At 45.1% G+C, this 15,774-nt stretch overlaps 1 protein-coding gene across 5 annotated transcripts in view; it reads right to left on the reverse strand.

Annotated features, from left to right (window-relative positions):
• INSR (insulin receptor) overlaps positions 1-15,774 on the reverse strand; it is a 138,072-nt gene that overhangs the window by 35,301 nt on the left and 86,997 nt on the right. For all 5 annotated transcript variants that reach the window (XR_009049127.1, XM_057708134.1, XM_057708132.1 and 2 more), the window contains exons 3-9: positions 15,251-15,572; positions 9,118-9,266; positions 8,318-8,462; positions 7,074-7,288; positions 5,954-6,080; positions 4,784-5,034; positions 2,379-2,546 (exon numbers count right to left, since the gene is read on the reverse strand). Coding sequence is in view for 4 of the 5 variants with exons in the window: in XM_057708134.1 (XP_057564117.1) it covers positions 2,379-2,546; positions 4,784-5,034; positions 5,954-6,080; positions 7,074-7,288; positions 8,318-8,462; positions 9,118-9,266; positions 15,251-15,572 (1,377 nt within the window). In the remaining variant the exon portion in view is untranslated. The remainder of the gene's footprint in view (positions 1-2,378; positions 2,547-4,783; positions 5,035-5,953; positions 6,081-7,073; positions 7,289-8,317; positions 8,463-9,117; positions 9,267-15,250; positions 15,573-15,774) is intronic.

Raw genomic sequence — 15,774 nt, forward strand, 5'->3', positions numbered from 1 at the left:
CTTCTCTCCAAAAGGAGGCAGCCAGTGACAAGCTCGATGACTTGCCCAAAGCCTTACAGCAGGTCAGAGGAGACCTCAGAGTCCTAACCTCAGCCACACCTCGCCAGTGGCCCCAACGTCTAAGGCTACCAGTAACTCAAAACATCTAAAGAAAAATAAATGTGGACCAACCAACCAACAACAACAAAACAACTAAAGAATAGATCAGGAGCTTGGGATGAACATACACACACTATTATATGTAAGATAACCAACAAGGACCTACTGTATAGCATAAGGAACTCTACTCAGTATTCTATGATAACCTCTATAAGAAAAGAATCTGAAAAACAATGAAAGTATGTATATGTATACCTGAATCACTCTGCTGTACACATGAAACTAACACAACATTGTAAATTAACTATACTCCAATTTCGAAAATAAAAGTAAAAAAATAAAAGAGTTTAGGGATTGAGGGGGGAGAAAAAACCTTTATATAGACTCAAACAAAACAACTAAAGGAAAAAAAAAGACTTTTGTTTCTCCAGTTTGATGGGCTTTTTTAAAACCCAGTTTTAAAATAATCTTAAACTAATTTATACACACTAGTTTGAGACTTCAAATATTTTTTCTTTTTCTGTAGATGGATGGAAGCCCATTAAATAAAAGAGATTAGAGACTGGGAAAATGTGTCATTAGTATAAATTTTTAATGGAAAGCCCAGGAGGCAAGAGATGATCACTCTTTGCTGTCTCTGATCCTTAAAACTTAAGGGTCTAAAATTAGGGGCCAAAATTCTTCCCTGACTTTGTCAATCACCACTCCGTATGTCGGCTGCGTTTCTAGCTTAGCAGGGAAGTCTTGCGTGGGTTAACACGGCTACACCCCCACCAGAGGGAGGTGGACTAGGAAGGGGAGGAGGAGAAAATTCCAGAGGGAAATGATGCCAAGACATGGGGAGTGTCTGGTTTCGACACGAGTCTTCAGAGCGTGTCCTCATGCTGCGATGTTTAGAAATGTGAACAGGCAGGCAGACCTCCTCTTGTGTGTTTTTTTTTTTGCAGATTGCAAGTTTGTGGCAACCCTGCATCGAACAAATCTACTAGTGCCATTTTCCCAATAGCATTTGCTCACTTCATATCTCTGTGTCACACTTTGGTAATTCTCACAAAATTTCAAACATCTTCAATTTTCACTCTATTTGTTATGGTGATCTGTGATCAGTGATCTTGGATGTTACTATAGTAATTGGGCATTTTTTTAAGCAATAATGTATTCTTTAATTAATAGTCAATTAATTGTTTAATTAATTATCTTTAATTGTTTGGGAGATTTCTTTAGTCTAGATTTCTTCTTTTTTTAATTTTTATTGAAATAGAGTTGATTTACAATGTTGTGTTAGTTCCAGGTGTACAGCACAGTGATTGTTATACATATATATATATTCTTTTTTAGATTCTTTTCCATTATAGGTTATTACAAGATATTGAGTATAGTTCCCTGTGATATACCATAGGACCTTCTTGGTTATCTATTTTATATACAGTAGTATGTATATTTTAAGTATATTTTTTCTTAAACATAATGCTATCGCACACTTAACAGACTACAGTGTAGTGTGCACATAACTTCTACAGGCACTGGAAGCCAAGAAATTCACGTGACTTGATTTATTGCAATATTCGCTTCGTTGCAGGAGTCTAAAATCGAACCCGCAGTAGCTCTGAGATCTGCCTGTTTTCCTCTGAGATAAAATGGAGTGTGTATACCCATATGTACCTGCTGGGAAATGGGAGGGGAGAGATGCTTCCCCAAAAGCAGAACAAAGTGGATCAGATGCTACACACACTACTGTGTATAAAATAAATAACAAGAACCTCCTGTATAGCACAAGGAACTATACTCAATATTTTGTAATAACCTATAAGGGAAAAGAATTTGAAAAACAGGACTTCCCTGGTGGCACAGTGGTTAAGAATCCACCTGCCAGTGCAGGGGACATGGGTTCCATCTGTGGTCCAGGAAGATCCCACCTGCCAAGGAGTAACTAAGCCCGTGCACCACAACTACTGAGCCTGCACTCTAGAGCCCATGAGCCACAGCTACTAACCCGCATGCCACAACTACTGAAGCCCGCGTGCCTAGAGCCTATGCTCCGCAACAAGAGAAGCCACTCCACTGAGAAGCCCACGTACTGCAATGAAGACCCAACAGAGCCAAAAATTTAAAAAAAAAACAAAACTTTAAGAATATATGTATAATTGAATCACTGTGCTATACACCTGAAACTAACACCACAGTTTAAATCAACTAGACTTCAATTTTAAAAAATCAATTAAAAAAAAAAAAACCTTGAAAAGAAAAGCAGCCCCTCCCCCACCTCTGCCTACACTCACCTTTGAGGCAATAATCCAATTCATACAGCTCACTGTCTTCCTCCTGCCTCTCCCAGAACACCAAGTAGTGTGTGATGTTGCCGTTGGGGTCAGAGGGAGGCTTCCACTTCAGAATAATCTGGGACGAAGAATTAGACACCGAGATGGGATCCAGGGGGACGGAAGGATCTGTCAAGGAGAAAGGAGACAGGTCCACGGTGAGGAGGGGGAGAAGGAGGAGGAGGGTGCAAGCCAGTGGGTTGGCGTGAGAGGGAAAACCCAAGTTAGAGAAATCCCGAGGATGGTCTCTGCATTGGTGTTTTGTTTTGTTTTGTTTTGTTTTGTTTTGTTTTGTTTTGTTTTGTTTTGTTTGGAGTATAATTGCTTTACAATATTGTGTTACTTTCTGCTGTACAATGAAGTGAATCAGCTATCCGTATACATATATCCTCTCCCTCGTGGTCCTCCCTCTCCATCCCCCATCCCACCTGTCTAGGTCGTCACAGAGCACCGAGCTGAGCTTCCTGTGGTTTATAGCATGTTCTCACCAGCTATCTGTTCTACACTCAGCAGTGCACATATGTCAATCCGAATCTCCCAGTCTGCCCCACCCACCCCTGCCCACCCTGTGTCTACATGTTCATTCTCTATGTCTGCATTTCTATTCCCGCCCTGCAAATAGGTTCATCTGTACCATTTTTCTAGATTCCACATATATGCATTAATATACGATATTTGTTTTTCTCTTCCTGGCTTACTTCATTCTGTATGACAGACTCTAGGTCCATCCACATCTCTACAGATGACCCAGTTTCATTCCTTTTTTTATAGCTGAGTAATATTCCATGGTGTACATGTACCCACATCTTTATCCATTCATCTGTTGTTGGACATGTAGGTTGTTTCCATGTCCTGCCTACTGTAAATAGTGCTACAATGAACATTGGGATACATGTGTCCTTTTGAATTATGGTTTTCTCAGGGTATATGCCCAGTAGTGGGATTCAATTGGCAACATGTGGAGGAGGAATTCTTGCCCAGTGACAGCATGGGTTACAAAACTGCACTTCATTGGTACCACGTACTATGTTGATTTCACGTTCCACCATTTTTGAAACAAACATTTAAACAGAGCTCGGGAAGATCAAGCTTTCTCTGTTCTGGGCACTGGAAAGGTGCTGGGGAAAAGCAGGATGGTGGGAATAAACAAAGTTACATTTTCTGGTTAACATTAGTCCCAAATTGAACCCAGCCACGGGACAAATTTTGGCAGTGGGTTGCCGTTCGATCCTATCACTGAGCTGGCATCCCATCTAACATCCCCCCAAAGGCACCAACTCTGGGCTCCACAAGACCTTCCCCCTCCTCGAGAATGGAGGTGGCTGAGGGAGTCGGTGAAGGGTGGGGGTGGGGGTCTCAAGACAGAGGACACAGTGTGTACAAAAGCCTGGAAGCTGGAAGTTTCCAGAAGCTATAAGTCCTTTGGTATTGCTGGAGGATAAAGGACGAGAAGGCAGTAGTCAAAAAAAGCCGGGGATGGGACTTCCCTGGGCACGGTAGTTAAGAATCCACCTGCCAATGCAGGGGACACAGGTTCAATCCCTGGTCTGGGAAGATCCCACACGCTGTGGAGCAACTAAGCCTATGAGCTACAACTACTGAAGCCCATGTGCTCAGAGCCCATGCTCTGCAACAAAGCGTAGTCCCTGCTCACCACAGCTAGAGAAAGCAGCAACAAAGACCCAATGCAGCCAAATAAAATTTTAAAAAATAAAATAAAAATTTAAAAAAAAGCTGGGACTAGTTCATAAAATTTGGACTCTATTCTATGGAACAGGATTTCTCACTACTGACTTGTGGGACTAGATAATTCTTTGCCACGGGGGCTGTCCTGTGTCCTGTCATATGTTCAGGAGTACCCCTGGTCTCCACCCACTAAATGCCAGTAACCCCACCTCCCCAGTCATGACAACCAATAATGTCTCCTATCCCAGTGGCTGGATGGGGCTTATGCTTTATGAAAATATAACTAAACTGCTATAAAATACTCCTCAAAAAATGCACATGGGGGAAAAGACAGAGAGATGAAACAAAAATGGCAAAATATTGATGGCTGTTGAAGCTGAGAGATGGTTACATGATGGGGGTGGGGAGGAGTCTTTTTTTTTTTTTCCCTACTTTTGTAAATATTTGAAAACCTTCCATAACGGGAAGAAGAAATGTATGTTTCCCTCTGATGTCTTGTTGCTGCTGCCCATCTTCTGAAGCTATAAACTTCAGTGCCTGGCTCTTTTAGAAGCCAATAACCACGCAAAAAAAAAAAAAAAAAAAAAAAAAAAAGCATTTCACATGACATCGCCGGGTCAGCCTGTTAAAGGCAAGATGTCTGATTCACACACAAATTCACATCCACAAGAAATGCTTACTTGTGGCGTCTGTCTGGACATAGATGATGTCGCTCTTGGCCCCGTATGTGCGGCGTTCATCAGAAAAGGTGACCAGAGTCTTGACAAAGATGGCATACTGGGTCCAGGGCTTGAGACCACGCATGAGCCACCCAGGGTGGTTCTGCGACTTGGGGTCGTTGGACCTCATAGGCGGGTCAATATCCACCACGGTCCAGCTGTTGGAGCCGCAGGCATCCTGCCCATCGAACTCTGTCACATTCTGATAAGGGCTTTCAAGATGAAATAGGAAAAGGCAGTTACCATTTCTCAACTATAGCTCTAAAGACCAAAGAGATGTGGCCAGGCAAAGTTACCTCGTATAGGCTTGCACCCGGTTCACCAACAATCTTCTGCCATGAGGAAAAAGGACGCGGGAAGAGCCAAAGGGAAAGGGACCACTTCTTTTATGTCTCAATTTCCCAGTAATAATAATAATTGTGATCATGATGGTGAAACTAACTACCGGAGTTATTGATAAGATTACACGAGAGGATATGTGTTGACTTATCCACACACAGCCCGACACATCTTGAGGGATGGAAAAATTATTCATATTAATACGATCACCACTTCCATTGTCTTCCTTTAATATTTCAGCACAGTCGTGTACTCAAAACGACTAAGGGTTATTGAAAGGCGACAGAGTTTCGGTGTGAGGGATGAATAACCTGTGGAGTGGCATGATGACGTTGGTCACACAACGTCATGAATGTACTTGACGCGGCTGAGCTGTGCACTTAAACATCATTAAGATGGTCAACTTCATGTATGTTTTTACCACAATTCTTTACATATGGAGAAAAAATACAAAATAGATTAAAAAAATTAAACTCTAAGATACCTACTACATAGACTGAGTGACTTTTTGTTGAGGATGTCTGGTGAGATGTACGTATAAGAAGCAAAATGGAATATTGATTTCTATAGGAGATTGTCCAATCTGGACCTCCAAAAAAGAAACCTGCCTGCTTCAATTTCTGGCTTTCAACAATAGGGGATGTTATGGACGTCGTACACCATCAACTGGTGAGATCCAGCGAGGGAACCTATGATATTTATTCCATGAGTAAGAAGGAGATAGAGAGGAACCTCAGAGGGGAGCCTCTGAACACATATGCAGCAAACAGACCTCTTTATCCTTCTACTTACGCCTCTTTGTAGAAAAGCATGAACCCCAGGAGGTCTCGGAAGTCGGGGGGCCAATACGGCTCCCATTTCAGCAAGATCTTGTCATAAGTTGTCCGAATGTAAGAAAATTTAAGTAATTCATTTTCACCTAGAAAAGTTTAAAAAAAAAAAAAAAAAAACCAAAAACACCCAGGATCAGAATTAAACAATTTGTTTCAGCCCAAAGCAGATGATTCCATATTTCCAAGAGTATTCATGAGACGGAAGGTGGCAATCTGCTATTCCCTCGAGAGGTCTCCTTCCACATGCCTCTCCTGTGTTCAGAGGCGAGAACAGGTCATGCAAGTTGGCCCTGACCGCAAGTCGGTTACTTGGCCAGATGCTCAACTGAAGAACCACGGTCACCACCAACAGGAGAAGGACAAGTGCCCAATTGCTACTGGAAAAGGGGACTTTCAAGAATAACATCTGTCTTGATGCAATTTTTGTCTCGCATGTGGATTTCATGCCTGACATGTCAGAAGACGTAACCCCAGTGCAAATGGACACGTGCCAAGTGGGTTTAGAGAGTGTGCAGATCATTCTACCTTGGAGTGATAATTCCTTGGAAGGACAATGCCTTGGAGAGAGTAATTCCCTCTGCCTGGACTGCAAGCCCTCCCTTAAGCTCCACCACAACTTTGCTCTTTCCCTCCCCTGAATTCCCACAGCTTGGACCACATTCTGCTGTAAGGAACCAAATTCACATAAGGGTATTAAGGAAGACTTAGCACCTCCATGCTCAGCTGTCCCTTCTGGGGAAAACCTGTCAGAGGAGGGCAGTCAGCCGACAGTCTCCAGCTGTAGCAACTGCAGAGCCTGGTGTAGCATTTGAGCCAAGGCCATATATAAGAGAGGTGACATTCATTCATTCGTTCAACGCTCATGTGGCGTCTTCCAGTATCAGGTACTGTATTTGATATTTGGCAAAGAGATAACATGTACCACACTGTCCTCAGTATTTGAGAAAGCCTATCACACACATAGTTGCTTTAGCTCATTGCAGGGACGAGACAATCCCCCTGGGGGGCCAGTGTGGTGGGCAAGCGGGAGGGCAGCCACGCTATCTGGTCTGTGGAAGGACAAGGGCATCGCCACTTACAGGATGCCTGGTCCCCATTGGTCTTCAGGGCAATGTCGTTTCTCTCTTGGCGCCCCTTGGTTCCTGAAACTTCCTCCATCTTGTGAATTTCCGACAAGCAGAGTTTGGGATTATAGTGGAAGAAGAGCTTCCCCTGAGTGATGGTGAGGTTGTGTTTGCTCCAGTCCCATAGCTGCCTGAGGTTCTGGTTGTCCAAGGCATAGAAAGAGTAGTTCCTATGGAAACACACACATGCCTAATCATTCATCAGCTTGCCATCTCCGACTCCAAGATGGCAGGGCCATGGCTGAAGTTGATCTTGTTCAGTACTCCATCCCCAGTCCTAACCACTGGCTTGACACATACTCATCACATGCTGAAGGGAGCATTAGTGGGACAGGGGAAGTTGAGGACGTCTTCAGGACCAGGAAGGTATGTGAGATCAGTCTTGTTGAGGGAGGAGGGTAAGACTGTGATGGATTGAGATACGGGTTTTGCAAAGGGGACAGACTGAAGACACAGAGGCACCTGAACTGGGCCCGGGGAAGAGCAAAGTGGCCTGCTCTGGCCAACAGGTGACAGTCAAGACTGAAGAGCTTCCATGGGCCAAACCCTCTAGTATAGTGCATGCCAGACCAAGACCAAGAACATGTGCCCTTCCTTGGTAGACAGAGGGAGGCCACCCAAACATCTAGATCTGTGTTATCCAACACAGAAACCACCAGCCACATCTGGCTTACTGGGCACCTGAAACGTAGCCACTCTGAACTGTACCAGAAGTAAAACACACAGATTTCAAAGACTTTGCATGAAAAAAAAAAAAAAAAAGATGTAAAAGATCTTCTTTATAACTTCTTTGTATTGAGTCCATGTCAAAATAACAGTTTAGATGTAATGGGTTCAGTAAATTGCATTAATAAAACTCATTTCACCTATTTCTTTTAAAGTGTTTTAGATGAGGCTGCTAGAACATTTAAAGTCTCATATGTGACTTGTATTATATTTCTGTTGGATGGCCCTGGTCATTCTAGAACCAGCAAGGAGGTCATTGAAACAATCCAAGTAAGAGGTGTGAGTGCCAGCAAAAAGATAGTTTTATGGCTACATAATATTCCACTGTATACATATACCACATTGTCTTTATCCATTCATCCATCAATAGACATTTAGGTTGTTTTCATGTCTCGGCAAAAACCCCTAAGTTTTTCTACAATAACTCACAAACTCCTTAATGCGGCCACAGATACAGCATCAGGCCCACATACCCAATTTCCAAGGTCTCCCCTCGAATCAGACGTAACTTCCGGAAGAAGGAAAGTGACACAAGGGCATAGGATCGGCGGATTTTCAGATACCCTGAAATTTCTTCAATGAGTCCAAGGTTGGCCTCTAGCTCAGCTGCCAGGTTGTCTAAGGAAAGGAAAGAATGAGTATCCAGTGTGTTTCTACCAAAATATTTTAACCTTTCCAGAATTCCCCATGGTGAAGAGTTAACCTACGTGCTAAAAAGGATTTTCATGAGCCCTGCTCAAAAGTAGCTATGACCGAGATTGTCCTGCCTGCAAAGCTAAATATACTTATCCTATGGCCCTTTAGGAAAAAAAGGTTGCCAACGCTCACTCCCTCCATCACCCTGCTTTGCTTCCCTTCATAGCATGAACCACTGCCTGGGTTTACATTATATGTTAATTCGTTTATTTGCAAGATCCACCACGCACAGACTTTGCCCTGTTCACTGTGCATATTCAATAAACCTTCGCTGAATAAATAAACGGAGGAATGCCTTTTTGCCCGTGACTGAATTTATGGAAACATGGTCCCCAGACCTGCAAAAGAGGGCATGTTGCCTGCCTGTTAAAAATGCAAATTCCTGATGTCCCAACTCCCAGCTTGGAAAATCAGAATCTCAGCGGGGGGAGTGGGGCCAGGACTGAGCAGTGAACTCCAGGTTCGAAAGCAGATTCCTTGCATGATGCCACTGATGGGTCTCCGGGCTGTTTTCCCTCTGTGCTCACGGGGAGAGTGGATCCCAGCAGGCAGCAAGCCCTCCCCCCAGAGCACTCACTGCCTCCTCGAATGTTGACGATTAAGCTCCCGTTGATGACGGTGCAGCCTCGGAGCTCCTGGGCAGATGTCACTGAGTCGATGGTCTTCTCGCCTTCCAGGAGGTGGCACACCTTGGGACAGGGGCCCAGGCATGGAGTGCACATCAAGCTGCAGAAAGAATAGAGAGAAAGAGGTCAGGGCATACAGGACCAGACACACACACACACACACACACACACACACACGGCAGACGGCATGTTGCACAGGGTCCCAAGTGACCATAAGGCAGGGTGCTTTAACCACAGCACCGCTGACACTTGGGGCCAGAGAATTCTCCATGGTGGTGGGCTATCCTGTGCATTAAGGATGTCAAGCAGCACCCCTGGTCTCTACCTGTTCCACGCCAGCAGCACCCCCCACCCAAGGCATGACAGCCAAAAATGTCTCCCAACATTGTCCCCTGGGGGATGGAGGGGCAAATCGCTCCCAGGTAAGGACCACTGCCTAAAGTGATAGGCTTAGGGTGTTCCTCTAGGGTGGCAGGTCCTACGGCATTACCCCGAGGTCAAGGGGTTCATGCTTTTACTCCAAACAATGGAGGTCCTGCCTTACTCCAAAGCGACAGGATTCACACTGTACCCCACAGAGAATCACGTTCTATCCTGTGGAGACAGGACTCATGCCATTACATGGAACCAATGGGACTCCTGGCATTACGATGGTGATGGGAATGATGCAGAGCTGATGGGCCTTATGTAGGACTCGTTTTGCCGCTGTTCGGAAGTGGCTGAGCTGGTGCTGTTACCCAAACTGGTGGAACTTGGCTTGCTACTACAAGGTGATGGAATGTTTGCTGTTCTGTGTGGGGTCTGATGTGACCACACAACTACATATGATGTGACTACACAACCTATGAGCTATAACACAACTTCACATTTGATAGTGGATGACTGGAGGCCGACTTTGGCTTTGCCTTCCTGCAGCCTGATGTCTTCAAATTTATAGCCCCCTTTGGGAACCAGCCCTCCCCTACACAGGGTCTCTGAGGTCAGTTCTTGGCTGGCACAGCCCTCCTAGGTCCAGGCAGGACACAGGATCCAGGCCAAGCTGAGCACCATCTTCCATCCCCCCGGGGATTCAGAAGTGGGCACACAACCCAAGTCAATCCAGTGACAGTTTTTGCTAGAACTTCCTGGAAGGAAAAATTGTCTTCCTTCTGCAGTATCTAAGAGGGTATTGCTATATTGCTAGCATGGAGCAAGGGTGAGGCTGTCTGAGAACAAAACAGAGATAGAAATAAAGCCAAGGATGGAAAGAAACTGCTCATGTACATCCCTTGAGCTCCTGGATACAGCTGTACCTGAAGCAATTCCCTGAACTTTTTGGTTACAGTCACCAATAAACTCCTTTGATCTTGCTTGAGCAGGTTTGAATTGGGGTTCTGTGGTATGAAACCTCAAGATTCCCAACTGTTACATTCTCAAGGTCTGTGTCCTCATCTGTGAAATGAAGACAATAACAGTACCTGCTTCACAGGGCAGGTGGTGATGAGGATTGGAGGCTATATGACCCCTATGCCCTCAGCACATAGAAAACAAAAATCGTTAGTCCTCTGCTACGATGATCACTTTTTACCAGCGGTATCACTGTTGCTACTGTTGTTATTTCTACACCCCTGCATATTTGATTCTTCAAAAAGATCTTTGTCACGGTGGTACAATAAAGAACACATCTGGTCTTTGTCCCAGGTCCTGGCACAGAGCTTCAAAAGCCCTTGGAATTTCCTGAGTTATAGGAGCAACTTTGTTGTGCTAATGAGGTGACTTGTGGTGGACCCTGCTCACTTCAGGATGGGGGCTGGTCACCAGAAAGACCAAATGTGTGACTTGAAGGGTTGCACCAACCAACTGACCTCCAGAGAGAGAAGGGGGGCTGGAGATGGAGTTCAAACCTGTGGCCAAAGATTCAGTCGATCACACCTATGTAATAAAACCCTGAGGAAAAGTCTGGGTAACAACTCAGCCCATTTTTCTGGCTGGTGAACACACAGCCAGCTGAAAGGGTGACGCGTCTGATTCCACGAGGGAATGGGAGCCCTGTGTCTGGAACTCTCCCAGCCCTCACCCTCTGTGCATCCTTAATAATAAAGCTGTAATTGTAAGTGTCTGACATGAAGCTTTTTGACTACGGAGGCATGGATTTCAAAAGACATCCATCTTGAGTAAATGTAATACTAGGTCTATGACCCAACCACTAGCAAAACAACCAGATAAGGAATTAGGCTGCCCCCACCCTTGAAGGTCCCCCTTTCAGAAAGCCCTGGGGAACATAGATAACTGACCACTTTACTGACCCTGCTTCCCCATGTCTGTGCCCTAATTCCTGCTCTGAAGTTTCAAATTCACCATAGAGTGAACCCACAAAACCCTAGACACCTCACCCTCAGATCCTAAAAGAAGCAGACACCCCCCCCCCCCGCCAAGTATTCCTCTCTTCCTCTCTTTCTCTCTCTCCCTCCCTCCCTCTCTCCCTCCCTCTCTCTTCCCACTCCTCTCCCCCCTCCCCATGACATCACTGGATGGCCCTTCAGGACCTGTGAGTAACAAATCTTGTTCCTCAAAATTCCCTGGTGGTTGCTCATTGAAGTGCATCCTGGAATTGTAATAAGCACCACAAGAGCTGGCCCAGCCACAAATAGGGACCCCCATGGGGGAAGTATCTGTAGAGCTCACTGCAAGTAATGTGTGTCTAGGCAAGTACTGCAGGCATTCCTAACCCAGGGTGCTACCATCAATAGGCTTGGACCAACAGAATAGTACAGCTTTTTTTTTTTTTTAAAGCTCTGTGCGTTGTGCTAGCAAATTATCGAACCCAGTGGGTTTGTGGGAGCCTCGAAATTTATAGCCAGCTGATCAGAACTGTGGGTGTCCTGGGGACCCGCAAATTGTGGCTGGCATGTGAAGTAAAGCTGATCTGTCAGAGGACCAAGCCTTTAACTTGTGGGTCTGATGCTAACTGCGGGTGTTGGTGTTGAGTGAGTTCTATTGTAGTATACCCAGTTGGTGTCAGAGCAGCTGGGGTGGAAAAAGAATAATGACCAAATATTTAGGTTCTTTCGTTGGTTCTACAAATATTCACTGAGCACTTATCAGGTGATACATGATGCTCTAAGCCAAAGGTAAGCAAACTACAGCCTGCAGGCCAACCCCAGCTGGCCACCTGTTGTTGTAAATAGTGCTATATTGGAACACACCCCCACCAACAGAGTATCATCTATGGCTGCTATCACCCTGTAAGGCCAGAGTAGAGTAGCTACAACCATATGGCCCTCAGAGCTGAAAATATTTACTATCTGGCCCTCTGCCAATGCCAGTTGTAAACCACAGGCACACAGGAGTGAACAAACAACCTACTTTCCCTGTGGGAAATCCACACATTCTTTCCGGCCCTTCCCACCAAGAAGTGGAGTCTGCCTCCTCATCCAAGGAATCTGGGCTTGGCCATATGAATGGCTTTGGCCAATGGGACATTAGTAAATGTGATACAGCAGTGGCTTAAGAAGTACTTACACAGTAAAGCATGCCCCTCCTGGCTATACATGGAAAGAGGCCCCAGCTGCCCATGAAGGAAATGAGAGGCTAGCTTGTACCATCTCATCAGAGCGGACCCAGCTCAAGCCAGACAAAGCTCCAGTCAACCCATAAACTCATTAAAAATCATAAATGAGTGTTGTTGTAAGTCACTACATGCTGGGGTGGTTTGTTACACAGCATGAGCTAGCTGATACATTTGTGAAGCCTATGGTCTTGGGGAAAATTAATAAATTGACAGTTAAAATATCAGCTAGCAGTAAAGAGCATGAAAAGAGTTAAAATGGAGTGATGTGCCAAAGAGTAGCCAGATGGCTAATTCAGACAGGGTGGCCACCCAGGGAAGGAGTCCCAAAGGAAGTGACTTTTAAGCTGTGATCTGGATGACAAGGAGAAACCAGCCATGCAAAGATCAAGAGGCAGAGAATTCTAGAAGGAGGGAACAGGGATGCCCCTCACCTATCACACCCTTAGCATGCATCCCAAATATCTAACCCTCCTCATCTCACTAAAGAGAACCCCACCAGGTATCTGAGAGTGACCATATATAGTGAGGTCTCTTAATGAACCCATGTGGGTTCCCAGACCTCTGCTCTAAAAACATCAAGAACTACTTCTCAGGAACTTCCCTGGTGCTCCAGTGGCTGGGACTCCATGCTCCCAATGCGGGGAGCCCAGGTTTGATCCCTGGTCACGGAACTAGATCCCGCATGCTGCAACTAAGACCTGGTGCAGCCAAACAGGGAAAGGAAGGAAGGAAGGAAGGAAGGAAGGAAGGAAGGAAGGAAGGAGGGAGGGAGGGAGGGAGGGAGGGAGGGAGGGAGGGAGGGAGGGAGGAAAAGAAAAGAAGAGAGTAGAGGAGAGGAGAGGGGAGGGGAGGGGAGGGGAGGGGAGGAGAGGAGAGGAGAGGAGAGGAGAGGAGAGGAGAGGAGAGGAGAGGAAAGGAAAGGAAAAGAAAAGAAAAGAAAAGAAAGAAAAAGAGAAAGAAAGAAAAAAGAAAAGAAAAGGAAAAACAACTACCTTCCAGATAAGCCTCAAGAATGGAAGAAAACATATCTGGCCCTATTCGATATCAAACCACAGTAGAAAACATGATATCACTGAAGTCTTTCACAAAACAAAATAAAAGCTTCAGAAGGAAAAAGAAATTTCAACCTACAAAGTAAAATACTGCCACAATAAGTCATAACTAACATCTCTCACTTTCCCCTCTTTCACTCAGTAAAGGTCCCAAGCATCACAGGACAGGCTGTCAATTCCCTGGGGCTACAATCCTGGGGCCACTACCATCAGCAAAACATCAAAGGAAGTTGCTCTATTTTTCAGATCTTTGTTATAATCGGGGAAAAAAAAAAAACTTTTATTTAAAGCCAACATCTTTTAGCGGAAGATGCTCATACCCATGCTTTATTTCAAACATGAAAAATAAATAAATAAATCAAGAGGAATATGGTCATTTTCTCAATCTTACAGATAAACTGGCCCCCAAAAGGAAAAAAAATAGCTCTGTCTGGCATGCAAAGGTTATTTATTGAAGCCTATTTTTGGTCAACAAAGCCACTTGATAGGTTTTCTCAAAAATGAGTGAAACAAAACGTACTGTACTTGCAGGTTTCACAAACACTCAAAGAGAGGCTCCTAGGAAGCGGAATAAAGACTGTTTTCCTTCCCACCCTCCCCACCCAGGGAAATAAAATTTCCCACCAGAGCACTCTCGCTTGGCTAATTTTCAAGTCTGAAGAGGAAGATTTTTTACGTAAGCAGGTCAGCTCAAGGCCTCTCGACGTGCGTCTGTTTCTGATTTGTTTTTGTGTTGTTTTGTGGGGTTGTTTTTTTTTTTTCAGTCCCTCAACACAAAAACCAGGAAACAGATTTTTTAAACTCAGTTACAGCCCTGAGACACCAAAATAGCTCATCTGAGAAGCTAACAACACGAACAAAAAGTCTGACATGTCGGTAGGAAATCTGACTCACCCCCAGGGAGAGAAAACCCTGCTTTTTCTCACCCAAATAGTAGGAAATGGTTTGATGGCATTGTCCTTCAAAAGACAGCAAAGCCTTGAGAATAACCTAGAATTGAGTCCTTCCTCCTTGCACTCCGGGCTAATCTCAGGACACCACCCAGATCCAGCTTGGAGAAAACATTTTAAAAATCTGAGCTCTGATCTTGGGTATGATAATCAGGCAGCTACATCAGTGAGAACAATCAGACCATATAAAGGGCTGTGTACGAAACCAAAGACCTCTATTTCCAATGCTAAGCACAAAAAGCTTTAAATTTTTGGTATGCAGGATGTAAAAATATTTACTCTCTGGCCCTTTGCAAGAGAAAGTTTGTGGACTCCTGATCCAAAGGCCAGCAGCAAAACCAGGAGGCAGGAATGGCATCTGAGAGACCCATGCATGTCACTACTCATCAGCAGCTTCCTCACTCATAGCCAGTTAATTCTAGTTTTCCATACAGTGTCAACAGGTGACACCACCAGCACCAACCGCACGTTCCTTCCCCTCTTTACCACCTGCCCTTCCCCCCCACCCCCGGAATTCACACCCAGGACTCACTTGCTGGAATTCATCGTGTACCCAGAGGGGCACTCAGGGATGCACTTGTTATTGTGAATGACATACTGGTGGCAGCCCTGCCTCCGAGAGTTCTTGCATTTGTTGTGCAGGTCCTGGCAGAAGCTGAAGTTCACGCAGCGCCAGTCTTGGAAGTGGTAATAGGGGGGTGGGCAGGTCTCCACGCACCTGCCGTCCAGGTAGAAGTTGCGACAGGCCACGCACTTAGTGGGGTCATCGGGCTCAGAGCAGTTGCCCAAGCACTCGCTGTGGCAGCAAAGACCCTCGGCAGTGCAGCCGTGCGACTTACAGATGGTTGGACACACTGGAGAGAGAAAGAAAACAGCTGGTCAGCGGCTTTGCCCAATTCCTGTCTGCACGACAGCAATTCTGGATGAGGAAGTGCAAGCCAAACAAAATAATAACAATAACAGCTCACTTCTACAACACTTGCTATGTGCCAGGCACAACTATTAACTCATTTCAGCCCCTAAGCCAGTGACATGCTCGTAAATGTTTAACAGCTT

The sequence above is a fragment of the Hippopotamus amphibius genome, chromosome 15, assembly GCF_030028045.1.
Source record: "Hippopotamus amphibius kiboko isolate mHipAmp2 chromosome 15, mHipAmp2.hap2, whole genome shotgun sequence".
Lineage (NCBI taxonomy): Eukaryota > Metazoa > Chordata > Mammalia > Artiodactyla > Hippopotamidae > Hippopotamus > Hippopotamus amphibius.